The sequence below is a fragment of the Oncorhynchus mykiss genome, chromosome 19 (assembly GCF_013265735.2).
Source record: "Oncorhynchus mykiss isolate Arlee chromosome 19, USDA_OmykA_1.1, whole genome shotgun sequence".
Taxonomy (NCBI): Eukaryota; Metazoa; Chordata; class Actinopteri; order Salmoniformes; family Salmonidae; genus Oncorhynchus; species Oncorhynchus mykiss.
In genome coordinates this window covers 37795320-37812344 of record NC_048583.1, presented here as the reverse complement: position 1 = coordinate 37812344, position 17025 = coordinate 37795320, and the positions used below count along the sequence as shown (strand labels likewise).

The following is a 17025-nucleotide window of genomic DNA, read 5'->3' as shown; positions in this document are numbered from 1 at the left end:
TGCATATATTAACAACTGGGACTGAGTAGCAGGCAGTTTACTCTGGGCACCTTATTCGTCCAAGCTACTCAATACTGCCCCCAGCCATACATTTTTAAAGAAAATAATACATTTTCCCTAAGACCCAAAAGTACTCATTATATTTTGAATGCTTAGCAGGATAGGAAAATGGTCCAATTCACACACTTATCAAGATAACATCCCTGGTCATCCCTACTGCCTCTAAACAGCCATCACTGACATAGAGAGTCTGCTGCCAACATACGGACTCAAATCTCTGGCCACTTAAATACAGACTTAATAAAGGTATCACCAGTCACTTTAAATAACGGCACTTTAATGTTTACGTATCCTACATTACTCATATCTATATACTTTATTCTACACCATCTACTGCATCTTGCCTATGCCGCATGCCATTTCTCATATTTATATGTCCATATTAATCATCCCTTTACATTTGTGTATTTGTGTATAAGGTAGTTGTTGTGAATTTGTTAGATTACTTGTTAGATTTTACTGCATAGTCGGAACTAGAAGCACAAGCATTTCGCTACACTCACATTAACATCTGCTAACCATGTGTATGTGACCAATACAATTTGATTTGATCTGGCGGACTCACTAAAAACAAATGTTTTGTTTGTAAATTAGTGTTGGAGTGTGCCCCTCTCTATTCATGAATGTATGAAAATGGTGCCATCTGGTTTGCTTAATATAAGGAAGTATATTATAGCAATTACGTTTGCTTAAGTATATTTAAAACCAAATACTTTTAGACTTTTACTCAAGTAGTATTTTACTGAGTGACTTTTACTTTAGTCATTTTCTGTTAACATGTATTTACTTTTTCTATAGTATGACAATTGGGTACTTTTTCCACAGCTGGTTGTTTTCACCATTGCCAGGCAGTGTCGGAATGTGAGGCTGATGTAATTCAAACCATCACTGAAAAGTGAAATCCACCCTCAATCTCCAAGGTCCTCCCTTCCGTCCCTCACGCTTCAGTTGCCCACCTGAGGCAGGATATAGACTCACCACTATCTGCCGACAGCTTTGAGAGACACGGGGAGCCTTCTCTCTCAGCTGGAGGATGATAGTGGATCGGTAGGGACACCCAGGATTAGGGCTACTATCTCTCTCCCTCTCTCTATGCCTCTCTACCCCCTTCTTAAGGTGACAGTAGGACCATTGACCATTGACTTCATATGATTTGTGTTTGAGGCCACCTCTCAAAACAAAATCGAGGTTTTCATATGTTTTATTCATACGCATAGGTGTTTACACTTCAATTAATTTCATTGAAGTTCTGAATTACTAGAGAATCATTTGTACAGAGATTGGTGGGCACCACTGGGCTGAAATGGTGGAAGAACAAAGTGTTTCTGTTTTTTTATAGGAAACTGAACACGGCCCTATCCGTTTGTGTACGCCTGTGCCGTTTTAAGATTAAGTAGGACTAGGGTTGCACATTTTGGGGAATATTCAGAGGTGGGCATTAACGGGAATACATGGGAATGAATATTAATAGCATTTAAATGTAGATGTTTTTTGCATTGGATATATTTACCTTATCATAAGTAGACATAATTGCAAGTGATTTAAATCCTTCCAGTAGAAAATGAAAACTATTTTAGTTAGGAATTGAACATTAATTAAATTAGTTGATTCTTCACATGGGATTATTTCACTGAACAACAAAAGGGAATATTGAATGATCCCCAATGATCCATCCCATCTCCCAAAACATGTTCAACATAGTCTAGAAACTAAAGCTTTGGTTGTCTTCCCCTCAGGCTTCCATGTCTCTCCATGCCCTGGACCTCCTCAATGTCCAACTCTTGAACATCAGTCTCTGAGGCCTCATCTTCACTGTCACTTTCCAGCCCTGTTGAGGATGGCTCGTTGTCAGGCTCAAAAAGCCTCAAATTTGCCCGGATAGCCACCAATTTTTCAACCCTTGTATTGGTCAGCCTATTGCGTGCTTTGGTGTGTGTGTGTGTGTGTTCCCACACAAGGGCCAGTTGCGCTCTGAGGCGGCTGATGTTGGTGGGATTTGGAGGATGGAGGCCACAGGAGAAAGAGCCTCAGATCCACAAAGTCCCTTCCACCAGGTTGCTGATGTAATATGGCAGTCGTGCCAACATATCTCATCTCCATCCTAAAGCCCTTGATTGGAAGTGTACTTTGCCAGACTGCCAAGAACCTTGCCCTCATCCAGGCCAAGGTGGCGAGACGCGTTAGTGATGACACCATAGGCCTTGTCAATCTCTGCACCAGACAGGATGCTCTTGCCAGCATACTTGGGGTCCAACATGTACACTGCGGTGTGTATGGTCTTCACGCTTTTTGATGTATTTTAGAACTGCAGTTTCCTCTGCTTGGAGTAACAGTGAAGTGGGCAGGGCAGTATGGATTTCTTCTCTTGCATCTGCAAGCAGTCTGAACATCAGACAGAATGGCATTGTCTCCCTCAATCCGTGCAATGGCTACTGCTATAGGTTTCACGCTGCTTACCATTCTTTCCCAAGATACATCATCCAGGAGGATCCTCTTGATGGGGCTGTCCATATCGGCAGACTGTGATATGGCCATTTCTTGGAGAGACTCCTTTCCTCCAGGATACTGTCAAACATGATGACAACACCACCCCAACTGGTATTGCTGGGCAGCTTCGATGTGGTGCTCTTATTCTTCTCACTCTGCTTGGTGAGGTAGATTGTGGTATATGTCTCCGTGTGAAATGTCTCCACATATCAGATTGTGCCCGTGGCATTTTCTTGTAAAGATTAGTTAAGCAGTCAGATTAAACAACTCATTTTGTAAGATGTTTTAAAATTAAACGTGTATGGAAACAGGTGAATTAACACTTCAGTAGGAGGCTCAAGCAAGCTAAAACCCACATGGTAAAAACTAACTAGCAGAAATTAACAAGTTAGAAATGATTTAACACACTTTGCTGTAGGCTACTATTTACTAGTTGACAAAAAATCATGTATGTCATATGCAATAGATTCACCCCACCCAGTATTGTAATCAAAACTTACCAGAAAGCATGTAGTCCTTGGCTCAGACAGTGTAGTAGTGTGGCCTCAATTAGAGGTTGACTGATTATGATTTTTCAACACCGATACCAATTATTGGAGGACCAAAAAAGCCGATACCGATTAATCGGACGATTTTAATAAAAACATTTTTTTTTAACGACTAATAATTAAATAAATAAAAATACCATTTTAAAAAAAAACGTATTTATTTGTAATAATGACAATTACAACAATACTGAATTAACACTTATTTTAACTTAATATAATACATCAATAAAATCAATTTAGCCTCAAATAAATAATGAAATATGTTCAATTTGGTTTAAATAATGCAAAAACAAAGTGTTGGAGAAGAAAGTAAAAGTGCTATATGTGCTAACGTTTCAGTTCCTTGCTCAGAACATGACAACCTTTGAAAGCTGGTGGTTCCTTTTAACATGAGTCTTCAATATTCCCAGGTAAGAAGCTTTAGGTTGTAGTTATTATAGGACTATTTCCCTCTATACCATTTGTATTTCATTAACCTTTGACTATTGGATGTTCTTATAGGCACTTTAGTATTGCCAGTGTAACAGTATAGCTTCCGTCCCTCTCCTCGCTCCTCCCTGGGCTCGAACCAGCAACACAATGACAACATCCACCATCGAAGCAGCGTTAACCATGCAGAGCAAGGGGAACAACTACTAGAAGGCTCAGAGCGAGTGATGTTAGCGCGCGCTAATAGAGTTTCTAACTAGCTAGCCATTTCACTTCGGTTACACCAGCCTCATCTCAGGAGTTGATAGGCTTGAAGTCATAAACAGCGCAATGCTTGACGCACAAGGAAGAGCTGCTGGCAAAACGCACGAAAGTGCTGTTTGAATGAATGTTTACGCACCTTCTTCTGCCTACCACCGCTCAGTCAGATAAGTTTAATGCTATCTAGCAACTTACCTTGGCTTACTGCATTCGCGTAACAGGCAGTCTCCTTGTGGAGTGCAACGAGAGAGAGGCAGGTTGTTATTGCGTTGGACTAGTTAACTGTAAGGTTGCAAGATTGGGTCCCCCGAGCTGACAAGGTGAAAATCTGTCGTTCTACCCCTGAACGAGGCAGTTAACCCATCGTTCCTAGGCCGTTATTGAAAATAAGAATGGGTTCTTAATTGACTTGCCTAGTTAAATAAAGGTATATAAAAAAAATCGGCACATCGTCGCTCAAAAATACCGATTTCCGATTGTTATGAAAACTTGAAATCGGCCTTAATTAGTCGGCCATTCTGATTAATCGGTCGACCTCTAGCCTCAATAGCATCTCATTAGTGTGGAAGCGTTTGAGAATCAACTGTGCATGTGATGGAAGAGTGCACTGCACATGTGATGAAAGAATGCACTTTTATGAGCATGGCTTTATTTTTTTGAAGGTAGTATTATTGTTATTATTTGTATTTTATTTTTCTCCACAATTTTGTGATATCCAATCGGTAGTTAGTCTTGTCCCAAAGCTGCAACTCCCGTACTGACTCTGTAGGGGCGAAGGTCGAGAGCCATGCATCCTCCGAAACACGACCCTGCCAAGCCACACTGCTTCTTGACACACTGCTCATTTAACGCGGAAGCCAGCCGCACCAATGTGTTAGAGGAAACACCATACACCTGGCGACTGAAGTCAGCTTGCAGGCTCCCGGCCTGCCACAAGGAGTTGCTAGAGCACGATGGGACAAGGACATCCCAGCGATGCAGTGCCGTAGACCGATGCACCACTCGGGAGGCCCCTACATGGCCTTATTTCTATTACTGCATATTGAATGACTGTCATTCATATTTCATTCACTCAGCTCAATGTAACATCAATAGGTTCTTGCATCTACACACACTCCTCCTCTCACCTTTTCTCTTTGCTTGTGGACTTCAGTGCCCAACACAACAGCTGTCTGACCAGGCGAAAAACCTTTCCAAGCCAAACCTTCATACTATAACCGATAACCGCTACACACAGCTTACATCGTTGTCACCATATTAGCTAGTCATAGTCAACATAGCTACTAGAACTAACGTGTTAGTAAACTCACTACAATCATGCAGTACAGCAAACAGGTAAGCAGTTACACTTGTGGCCCCGGTGGCAATAAATGTAATAAAACCAAAAGTTTACCTTGACCTGGAAGAGTTCCAGTGTTTGGTAGCCTTAGCCAGCTAGCTAACAAGGCATCCCTCTCCATTTGAGTAGGCTAAACTAGCTAGCTGCATTTGCTAGCTGTGTAAGTGAAAAAATACAATGCTCTTGCTTCAAAGAAATTAATTTGTTCAAAACTGTTCAACTTTTGTCTTTCTGTCTCTTGAGTCAAAACACCCCATTTCATGCACTGCAGTGCTAGCTAGTTGTAGGTTATGCTTTCAGTACAATATTCATTCTCTTTGATTGGGTAGACATGTCAGTTCATGCTGCAAGAGCTCTTAGGTTGGAGGGCACCCTCCTGAAGTTGTCATAATTACTGTGTAAGTCTATGGAAGGGGGTGAGAACCATGAGCCTCCATCTACTGCATCTTGCCATCTTTATGTAATACATGTATCAGTAGCCACTTTAAACAATGCCACTTTTATATGTATACATACCCAACATTACTCATCTCATATGTATATACTGTACTCGATACCATCTACTGCATCTTGCCTATGCCGTTCTGTACCATCACTCATTCATACATCTTTATGTACATATTCTTCATCCCTTTACACTTGTGTGTGTATAAGGTAGTTGTTACTGCATTGTCGGAACTAGAAGCACAAACATTTCACTCAATGTACTCAGAGGAGGACAGAAGCTAGCTGTCCTCCCGCTACCCCGTGGTGCTACCCCAGGGAGTGCTGTTGAGGCTACTGTATACCTTCAAATGTGTTTTTATCGATTATTTGTTAACGTGAATATGTAGTATAGTTTTATCATTAGTTGTATTTATTTTTACCTTTAACTATTCAGATTTTTATGAAATTCACTGAGGAGGATGGTCCTCCCTTTCCTCATCTGGGTAGCTTCCACTGCTGTATGCACTTGTCTGTAGATTTAGGTGTTGGATGTTTTAAACACTACAAGGAAATACATTTTTGTTGAAGAAGAAATCTTGGCTTGTATGTTTACTCTGAGAGACAATTTGTTTAGAGCCTAGTCTGCTGATATTTTGAAATGCCATTTGCTGAGCTGGATTGTTTTACTGTTTGGTTTTTAAGCTAGTTGAATTGTGCTCTCCCATAGTGTTCACTGTGACCTAACGTTACCCTGTGGATAGGTGTACCTAGCAGTAGAAACGGTGAATGTGCCAATGCTTAGAACAAAATCTCGCCAGATGCAGCACCATTCATGATTCAGAAATCAAAATGTCTGAAAGTAAACAATCCTGGCTTTTCTGGATGGAATCTCGATGTCTCTTGACGTTTCATATTATCTGTTGTATTTATTGTTCTCAAAGAAAGGCCAGAATGTTTTTCTCGCTGGACTGTTGAAGATGAAGAGACATGGGTGTTAAGTGTTTCTCCTAACAGAGCTTGAAATAAGTGTTTGGCAGTTGAGGAGGAGAAACAAATAGTTTCACAGAAACATAATCCTCAGCGTTGGAAGCTTAACCTTGATGTACAGTAGTTTGCTTATCTGGTTTAATAAGTCAACTGTTCTTGCTCCATCAAAACTTCAAAAAGCTGTTAGTGTTTTCCCTACAATTAATTTGTCTTGGCAAAGCTTCCAACGCTGCGGATTATGTTTCTGTGAAACTATTTTGTTTCTCCTCCTCAACTGCCAAACACTTATTTGAAGCTCAATGCGGTGTGAAAAACAAGTATTTTGGGCCTGCTTATTAGAAATCCAAATTGACGATGGCATTGTTGCTATGCCTCCTGAGTCGCCTAATTCATGTATCATTTTTTGTGACGGACAGTTATATTTTTGTATCACCAGTGCACCACCTCCGTGTGTGTGTCTGGCTGAGACGATGATTAAACTCCATAGTTCCCTGGAGAGCATTTGGACACAATTAAACGCTATTGTTTATGACTGCCTCCTCCATTAATGTAACCACATTTGCACTGCCTCAGCACTGCTTTCTCTGACACGATCAGCAAAGCACAGTTTATAATGTGAACAAAGTTACATTTAAAATATGTATTTCAAATAATGTCAAATGTGATGACTGTTCAATGGCAATGAGATGTTTCTGAAAAGTTTCCTAACTGAAGTCATTACAATTTTGCAGCAGATGTTGGAGGGAACATTGCCTGTGTAATATTAAGAGATGTCGATATTTGCACCACTCCACAAACGATGGCCTGTCTTCCATATTGGAGGCGGTCACTCATTCTGTCATTACATTCTTTTATAGGGCCATTTATTTTGGGGAGCAGAATGTTTCTGAAATGAGATTGGAGTGGTCTTTCTGACGCTGGGGACTGGAAAAGCACAGAGCAGTCGGATGTAATGGCCATTTTTATTTTATTTCTTCCGGGACTGATCTCACTGCTTTCGCAATGTGATTTCTGGGTATGTGATTTCTTCTGACATGTAACAAAGACATTGTTTCTACCAGTGTGTCTCTTCCTCCCTTCATTATAAGAATAATTCTGTGATATTGGCTGGACTGATTGATATAGGATAGAATGCTCTGGAGAAAGTTTGCATTGACAATGCATGATTTATGTGAAAGTGAGAGCTACAGGTAACTGCCAAAATAATGGAAACACTTAAGTAAATGAGGGATACAAAGTATATTGAAAGCAGGTGCTTCCAGACAGGTGTAGTTCCTGAGTTAATCAAGCAATTAGCATCCTCTCGTGCTTAGGGTCAATTGTAAAAATGCTGGGCAGGGAATTCTTTTGGCTACAATGGCTATGCCCCAACAAGATGACAATGCCCCCATCCACAGGGTACAAGTGGTCACTGAATGGTTTGATGAGCATGAACATAATGTCAACCATATGCCATGACTGACTCAGTCACCAGATCTCAACCCAATTGAACACTTATGGGAGATTCTGGAAGAATGTGAAGATGTATTTTTTTGCACCTGCAGAGTTTTAAAACAGCCTGTCACTCGGATGTTGTTGCATTAAATCAATGCATGCGCAAGCACTCTCGCAGTCTTTCTCAATTAGATTCAAATTGCATCCAAAAATAGATACTCCTGTACAAGATTGATATATGCATATATAGATGTCCTAGCTTACATCTTTCAGGTAATACATTCAATGCAGCCTTCTATTTAGCTAATTAATGATGGGTTATGCATAATAAGCTTCTAACTTATAGCCTCTGTCTCTTGTGCAATATGCATACACCTGTGCTCCTCTGGCCTCTCTCCTTAAAAAAAGCTCCTTAGCTCTTGGGGTCCCATGCAAGAAAAGCTAGACTAGAATAGTTTGCTGGACTTTTTTGTGTGTATTTCTCATAGCAATAGACTATTCAAAGAGGGGTGTAAGCTGTTGTTTGCTGACTGTTAATTACAGCCGACAATAGAACTCACGGGTCATTTGAAAGAAGCGAGAATGGCGGTTGGCTATAGCATTTATTTATTCAGACATATAACAATTCAATCTTCGTGAAAGCCGTCTGAATCTAATTATAGTCCTATTATACAAGTATGTCATTAGAATAATGAAGATGAGGACAACGTAACTTAACTGTTGTGAGGAAAGAATGAAGCAACAATAGAAAGAGGTAGGCTATAACATTAGGGGAAATATTATAAAATGTATATGAGTCCGGGCCTATTTGTATTAATAGGAGGCTATTATATTTTAAAATCAAATTCTCTAGCCCAGGGGTGTCAAACTCAAATACCCAGTGGGCCAAAATGTAAAACCTGAACAAAGTCACGGGCCAACATTGAACAAATTAACCTTTTAATATGGACCCAAACAAGTTTTGCTTTAACATTGAATATGGAACAAGCATCGCTTATTACCATACAATATATAATTTAATAGTGGAGACATGCAAAATCGAATTTCAAATGAAAAAACACATCAATGGCATTCATTTATTAAATAAATAAAATTTAAATAAAAATTGTATGCCTCTTCCATTTGCAGCCTTCTGATTTAAATACCAAAATAAACTTTTTCCACTGGCTAATAATTTTACAAATAAAATGATAATAAATCAATCAACCATTCAAGCCCATGCCTTGTAGCAAGAAAAAGTGCATAAAGAAAACGTTAATTATTGCACACTGGTCTAATCTGATGTGCCCAAGCCAGATACCTGGCATCTCTTCTTGGATGCTAGTTCATCAATGTCTGGGCTCAAGCTCTGAGCTGAAGAAATCCTCAGTATCGAGCGAAGATGTTCATCAGTCAGACGTCTCCTGTGAGTTGTTTTGGTCATCTTCATCGAGGAGAAAAGTTGCTCGCATAGATAAGTGCTGCCGAACATGGAGAGCATCTGAGCAGCTTGGGTGCGGAGCTGAGGCATTGTGTCAGGGATGAACCGTGGAAACTGTGCGGCGCCCACAGCATCATACTTTGACTTCAGCGTGTCGTTGCACTGGAGTTCAATCAGCTCCATTTGGATGTTGGTTGGTGCATTTTCCACATCAACTGCGAAGGGATTACTAAGCAGTTCAAACTTGCATTTCTGGGCATCGAAGTCTGCAAATCGCCGGCTAAACTCAGCGGCGAGAACACTGAGTTTTTCAGCAAACTGTGCGCATGGGAACACGGCGGTAGAGATCTGCGCTTTTATGGATTGGCAGCAGGGAAAATGGCAAGGGTTTCCTTGCAGCATCTGATTCTCCCACAGGCACAGTTTAGTTTTGAAGGCCCTCACTGCAGCGTACATGTCTGTGATGATGCGCCCCCGCCCCTGAAGCTGCAGGTTCAGCGCATCGAGATGGCTCGAGATGTCACAGAGAAAGGCCAGCTCACACAGGAACTTTTGCTCCCGGAGCTCTGCTGTATCCTTCCCTTTGGTTTCCAGGATTGACATATTTCCTCACGCAGCTCGAAACATCTGTTCAGTACTTTTCCTCTGCTTAGCCATCTCACCTCTGTGTGATATGGCACGTCTGCGTATTCCGAACCACACTCCTCCAGAAAAGATTTAAACTGGCGGTGATTTAGACCTTTGGCTCTTATAAAGTTAACTACCTGTGTTACTGTGGTCATAACATGTTCCATCTTTAGGGCTTTGGCACACAGTGCTTCCTGATGTATGATGCAGTGGTAAACAGTTAGCTCACCTGCACAGTTCTCTTCCCGCATCTTCTCCCGAACCATGCCCACCAGTCCACTCTTTTTACCCCACATCGCTGGCGCACCATCTGTCGTTAATCCAACGAGTTTATCCCACGGCAGCTTTATTTCAGTTACACATTTGGAAACCTCCTCAAAGATTTCCTTTCCTGTGGTTGTGCCATGCATTGATTTGAATCCTAATAGCTCCTCCGTAACACACAGATTTGAGTCCACTCCACGGATGAAGACTGACAGCTGAGCAGTATCAGATGCGTCGCAGCTCTCATCCACAGCGAGGGAGAACGCAACAAAATCTTTTCCCTTTTCCATCAGCTGGTCATACAGATTGGTGGCAAGATCACATGTGCGATCAGCTACTGTGTTCCTGCTCAGGCTCATGTTTGAAAATGCTTGTTTTTTCTCTGGGCATACGAGGTCACAAACCTTCATCATGCACTTTTTCATGAACTCTCCCTCATTAAAGGGCCGGGCTGATTTTGCGATCTCTGCTGCCACTATATAACTAGCCTTTACAGCAGCCTCGCTTTGTGATGTGACTTTTTTAAACATATTCTGTTGTGAAACCAAACTTATTTTCATCTCCTCTACTTTCTGGCTCCTTTGAGTCATGTCCAGGTCCTTGTATTTGTCATGGTGTTTCGTTTCATAGTGTCGTCTAATGTTGTACTCCTTACTTACAGCCACGTTGACTCCACAAACAAGACAAACAGGTTTGTCTTTTACATATGTAAACAGATATTCTGCCTCCCACTTGTCCAGAAAGCTCCTGTTTTCTGCCTTTCTTTTCGCCATTTTTGGGAAGGGTTAGCTCGCTGACAGTTGTAGCGTCTATGTTGCTATGACTACTGTCACAGAGGAGAGAGCGTTTCTGGGTCCTGTCCTGATTGGCGCGCGAAAACAGCAGAGCATTATGGGATTCGTAGTATTAGTGGTGAATGCGCTGTATAATACCGGCGGGCCAGCTCTAGTAGTAATTTGGTATTGTCTCGCGGGCCAAATATAATTACCCCGCGGGCCAAATTTGGCCCACGGGCCAGAGTTTGACACCCATGCTCTAGCCTATACTTCTAACTTTGTAGGCTGTATGTAATGCACCAGAATCCACATGTGATGCACCAGAAAGTTCTGTCCCAGCTTCATCATGAGTTGAAGGAGGTGCATAATTCCAGTCCATGTAATACAGTTCACACTCAAAAAGATTAGCCTACTGGAGCTTGTTTAATTTATTTACCCAAGAGAGCATATAGCTAGCTACATCTATGGGCTTTTATGTTTTTATGACGTGCGTAAAGCATATCTGGCCTATAAATCCTATAAAGCCTATAAATCATATGTATTGGATAATGACACAATCATTTAGTTTTTTGGGGGCTTGGGTTCATAAAATGTACAGTGGGGCAAAAAAGTATTTAGTCAGCCACCAATTGTGCAAGTTCTCCTACTTAAAAAGATGAGAGGCCTGTAATTTTCATCATAGGTACACTTCAACTATGACAGACAAAATGAGAGAAAAAATCCAGAAAATCACATTGTAGTATTTTTTATGAATTTACTTGAAAATTATGGTAGAAAATAAGTATTTGGTCACCTACAAACAAGCAAGATTTCTGTCTCTCACAGACCTGTAACTTCTTCTTTAAGAGGCTCCTCTGTCCTCCTCTTGTTACCTGTATTAATGGCACCTGTTTGAACTTGTTATCAGTATAAAAGACACCTGTCTACAACCTCAAACAGTCACACTCCAAACTCCACTATGGCCAAGACCAAAGAGCTGTCAAAGGACACTAGAAACAAAATTGTAGACCTGCACCAGGCTGGAAAGACTGAATCTGCAATAGGTAAGCAGCTTGGTTTGAGTAAATCAACTGTGGAAGCAATTATTAGGAAATGGAAGACATACAAGACCACTGATAATCTGCCTCGATCTGGGGCTCCACGCAAAATCTCACCCCGTGGGGTCAATTATCACAAGAACGATGAGCAAAGATCCCAGAACCACACGGGGGGACCTAGTGAATGACCTGCAGAGAGCTGGGACCAAAGTAACAAAGCCTACCATCAGTAACACACTACGCCGCCAGGGACTCAAATCCTGCAGTGCCAGACATGTCCCCCTGCTTAAGCCAGTACATGTCCAGGCCCGTCTGAAGTTTGCTAGAGAGCATTTGGATGATCCAGAAGAAGATTGGGAGAGTGTCATATGGTCAGATGAAACCAAAATATAACTTTTTGGTAAAAACTCAACTCGTCGTGTTTGGAGGACAAAGAATGCTGAGTTGCATCCAATGAACAGCATGCCTACTGTGAAGCATGGGGGTGGAAACATCATGCTTTGGGGCTGTTTTTCTGCAAAGGGACCAGGACGACTGATCCGTGTAAAGGAAAGAATGAATGGGGCCATGTATCGTGAGATTTTGAGTGAAAACCTCCGTCCATCAGCAAGGGCATTGAAGACGAAATGTGGCTGGGTCTTTCAGCATGACAATGATCCCAAACACACCACCTGGGCAACAAAGGAGTGGCTTCCTAAGAAGAATAACAAGGTCCTGGAGTGGCCTAGCCAGTCTCCAGATCTCAACCCCATAGAAAATCTTTGGAGGGAGTTGAAAGTCCGTGTTGTCCAGCAACAGCCCCAAAACATCACTGCTCTAGAGGAGATTTGCATGGAGGAATTGGCCAAAATACCAGCAACCGTGTGAAAACCTTGTGAAGACTTACAGAAAACGTTTGACCTCTGTCATTGCCAACAAAGGGTATATAACAAAGTATTGAGAAACTTTAGTTTTTGACCAAATACTTATTTTCCACCATAATTTGCAAATAAATTCATTAAAAATCCTACAATGTGATTTTCTGGATTTTTTTTCTTCTCATTTTGTCTGTCATAGTTGAAGTGTACCTGTGGTGAAAATTACAGGCCTCATCTTTTTAAGTGGGAGGACTTGCACAATTGGTGGCTGACTAAATACTTTTTTTTGCCCCACTGTATATAATGTATAGCTTATCAGGCTCAGGAAGCATCAGGCTTGATTTAAAAAAAATAAAATTATATGCTTCATATCGTTTTGAATTACACTTCTGGTTTTGGCAGGAAATACCGGGCTACCCGGGAGAAAAGAGGTTTATTCTCAGGATGCAACATTTGTAAAATACTGGAAAAATATTAAACCCTATAACCCAACCCCTTCCACCAAAGTAACACTCACCAATGATCTTATCTCTTTCCATCCACAGAGGAGAGCTGACGAACTCCTCTCCATCTACCCTCTCTCTCTGCGACTCTCCCCCTCCCCCAAGATGAGTGCCAAGTCAGCCATCAACAAGGCGGTGTTCACGCCCCACGATGAGAAGATGCTTGCAGCCGTGCAGGTGAAGAGGAGGACCAAGAAGAAGATCCCCTTCCTGGCTACTGGAGGACAGGGAGACTACATGACCTTCATCTGCCTCTCAGGTACTACAACCCTCATTTTTCACCTTTTTCATTTGTCTTTCCTCTTTTTACCTCCTATCCTTTCCTAGTTTTTTTTCTCTCGTTTTGCCGTTCCTCTCTTTACAGTCTTGTGTTCCTTTCCTCTCTTCATATCTGTGAGTCCTGGGGCTCCTGTGCTGATGACTACTCCAGACTGACAGGTTTCCCTGTAGCATTGTCTGTGGCATGTGGCTATAATGTCCCTGCTATTGACAGGTTTCTTGATGGCAGTGGTATGAGTGTGTGTGTTTGTTTATTTGTATGGGTGTGTGTGTTGGTGGACCGACTAGAGGGGGCTGTACTGCATCTGATCCAATGTGTGCCCAGAGTGATTATCCTCACTGTCAGTGTTATCAGCCTGGACTTGAGGTAACATGCTAGAGAGACCACAGCCACATTACAACACACGTCCCCTTCAATTCACCTTCTAATACGCTCTCTGAAGAGCCTATTTACTGCTGTTAACCTTAACCTTGAAGGCCAAAACTACCTCGCTGGTGCCACTGCGTCAAGACTCAATGTAGTCTTCCAGTAAGTAATTACAACATGGTGTAATATGACAGTTGACAGTCTTTTTACCCTGATGTCTGTAGTACTGTACAGCACTCCTCTTCACCATTTCCCTATTGGTCAGATTATTATTATTTTTTAAATTCTTGGGCACCTTTTTCTTAGATCTTAAAGCACCTATAAATTCGTAACGTGTTGTACGAAGTGGATTTGTAACATATACGAATTGCAAGAAGAAAAATAAATATTGATATATGCAGCCATGCAATCTCCATAGGAAAACATTGGCAGTAGAATGGACTTACTGAAGAGGTCAGTGACTTTCAACGTGGCACTGTCATAAGATGCCACCTTTACAACAAGTCAGTCACATTTCTGCTCTGCTAGAGCTGTCCTGGTCAACTGTAAGTGCTGTTATTGTGAAGTGGAAACGTCTAGGAGCAACAATGGCTGAGCCGCGAAGTGGTAGGCCACACAAGCTCACAGAACGGGGCCGCTGATTGCTGAAAATCGTCTGTCCTCAGTTGCAACACTCACTACCGCGTTCCAAAATTCCTCTGGAAGCAACGTCAGCACAAGAACTGGCCAAGCAGCCGCGCACAAGCCTAAGATCACCATGAGCAATGCCAAGTGTCAGCTGGAGTGGTGTAAAGCTCGCCACAGTTGGACTCTAGAGCAGTGGAAACACGTTCTCTTGAGTGATGAATCACACTTAACCATCTGGCAGTCCGACGGACGAATCTGGGTTTGGTGGATGCCAGGAGAACGCTACCTGCCCGAATGCATAGTGCCAACTGTAAAGTTTGGCGGAGGAGGAATAATGGTCTGGGGCTGGAGTTTGGGTAAAGCCCTTTCCCGTTTTAGCATGACTATGCCCCTGTGCACAACGCGAGGTCCATACAGAAATGGTTTGTCGAGATCGGTGTGTAAGAACTTGACTGGCCTGTACAGAGCCCTGACCTCAACCCCATTGAACACCCTCGGAATGAATCGCCCAACATCAGTGCCCAACCTCACTAATGCTCTTGTGGCTAAATGGATGCAAATCCCCTCAGCAATGTTCCAACATCGAGTGGAAGAAATAAGACATTTTGGCTTGTGAACACTACTTTCAAAACTACAACAAAAAAAAACCTCTATAGCGTCGCTTTAAATATCACTGTAAATTTGTGATGCAAAGACTGTTGGTGGAATTTGTTGGATGGGGAAGAAGAATCCTCCGTTTGTCTCACTGACTGCTATAATGTGAATGGATGCACATTCACAATTCCATTCTGGGTTCCTTGTACATGCAGCTAGGTCTACTACTACATCTTGTAAGGGTTGTGCTTTGTGGAGCAGCACAGATCCTGTCCCTCTATATGGCTCATCAGCTTGTAGGAGCTGTACACATTCACTACCGACTAGGCAATTATTTTCCATGGAGGGCCACATAAGAATATATTTTTGACATCGGGTGCCAGGATCATATTACGGGACTATACATCATGTGTATGACTGTGTTGACAGATATATCTACTGTAAATCACATCCAGATATGCTACTTATTTTACTTTTTTAACATGCACATATATAAACCACACCATGTTCTGATTTGTTGGTAATTTCATTATTAAACATGCAATGAACTACACGGAGGGAAATGTACACTGTGCATTCAGCACCACGGACGGAACTCTTGTTATTGGGTATGAACAAAAACACCAAGAGAGCGCAACATTACATTTAAACTACTCAGTGTGAGGAGTGAAGTCTCTGATGGGCATTGACTAGAGCGGTGAAGTCGGGTATAGTTTCTGACGTCGCTATGAGCAGGATTGCTGAGTGGTGAGTCAGAAAAGAGATGAACTGTGCCTTGACTTGTTATATTTCATCACTGAACATGTCTGTTCACATACATAGGTTGACCCAAACAGTACAAACATCTTCTGGGCATTTTTTTTCATCAAGAGATGCATAGAACCTCGTCAGTGACATTGTTTTAAATAGTTCTCCATTCACTGCATCAGACTGACGATCGATAAGCTGAAGTTGCAGGTCAGTGGGAGCGTTGTCCACATTGAAGGTGAAAGGAGAGAACCAACAGCTGGTCATTTTCCAAGACTTTGAAATCCTCAAAAAGACGAGGAAACTCACTGTTCAAAGCACGCAGCAGCGACGTATACTTCTCCCGCTGGTCACCTGATAGGGAACAGACTAGTAGTGTCGGAAGGTGGGTGAGCTTGTTGGCTTCTACTTGGCTGGTCAGGAGGATTAATTTTCCCTTGAAGGTTTTGACAAGGCTGATGAGGCTGATCAGTTCATTCATGGGGGCCATGATGTCCACGGTGGAGGCAAAATCAGCCAACCATTCTTTATCTTGCAGTTGATACTCGGCAATCTACGACTTCAGATTGGCGCTCCACCAACGTTCAGTCAATAAAATAAACTAACATAACTCAAGTAGCAGATATAGGATAGATGGAAAGAGTGTGGCCTTTTCTATAATCGACATGCTGGAGGTAAAGGCTGGAGGTAAAATGTATGACAATGTAATGAGACAGACATTTTTTTTACATAATGCAGGTTTCTCCAATCAAATAGCCCAAATGGACTTTATGGATTGGAGAAGGAGTTTTACCCCATTGTCCTGATCAGTGGTTTCATGTTGGTATCTGTAAAAAAAAAAAAAAATGACAAGCTCATAGCGAAAAATAAAATACTTCTGCTTTTCCAGCTGTGTAAACACATTGCAAATAGACTCATGATAACTCCTGATAAGGTTGGGTAGCTGATATTCAGTG

The 17025-nt window shown here is 41.9% G+C and overlaps 1 protein-coding gene across 7 annotated transcripts in view; it reads left to right on the top strand.

The window, feature by feature from the left end:
* Positions 1–17025, top strand: part of stxbp6 (syntaxin binding protein 6 (amisyn)) — a 159829-nt gene that overhangs the window by 8916 nt on the left and 133888 nt on the right. For all 7 annotated transcript variants that reach the window (XR_005037709.1, XR_005037710.1, XM_036954740.1 and 4 more), the window contains exon 2: positions 13498–13714. Coding sequence is in view for 5 of the 7 variants with exons in the window: in XM_036954740.1 (XP_036810635.1) it covers positions 13561–13714 (154 nt within the window). In the remaining 2 variants the exon portion in view is untranslated. The remainder of the gene's footprint in view (positions 1–13497; positions 13715–17025) is intronic.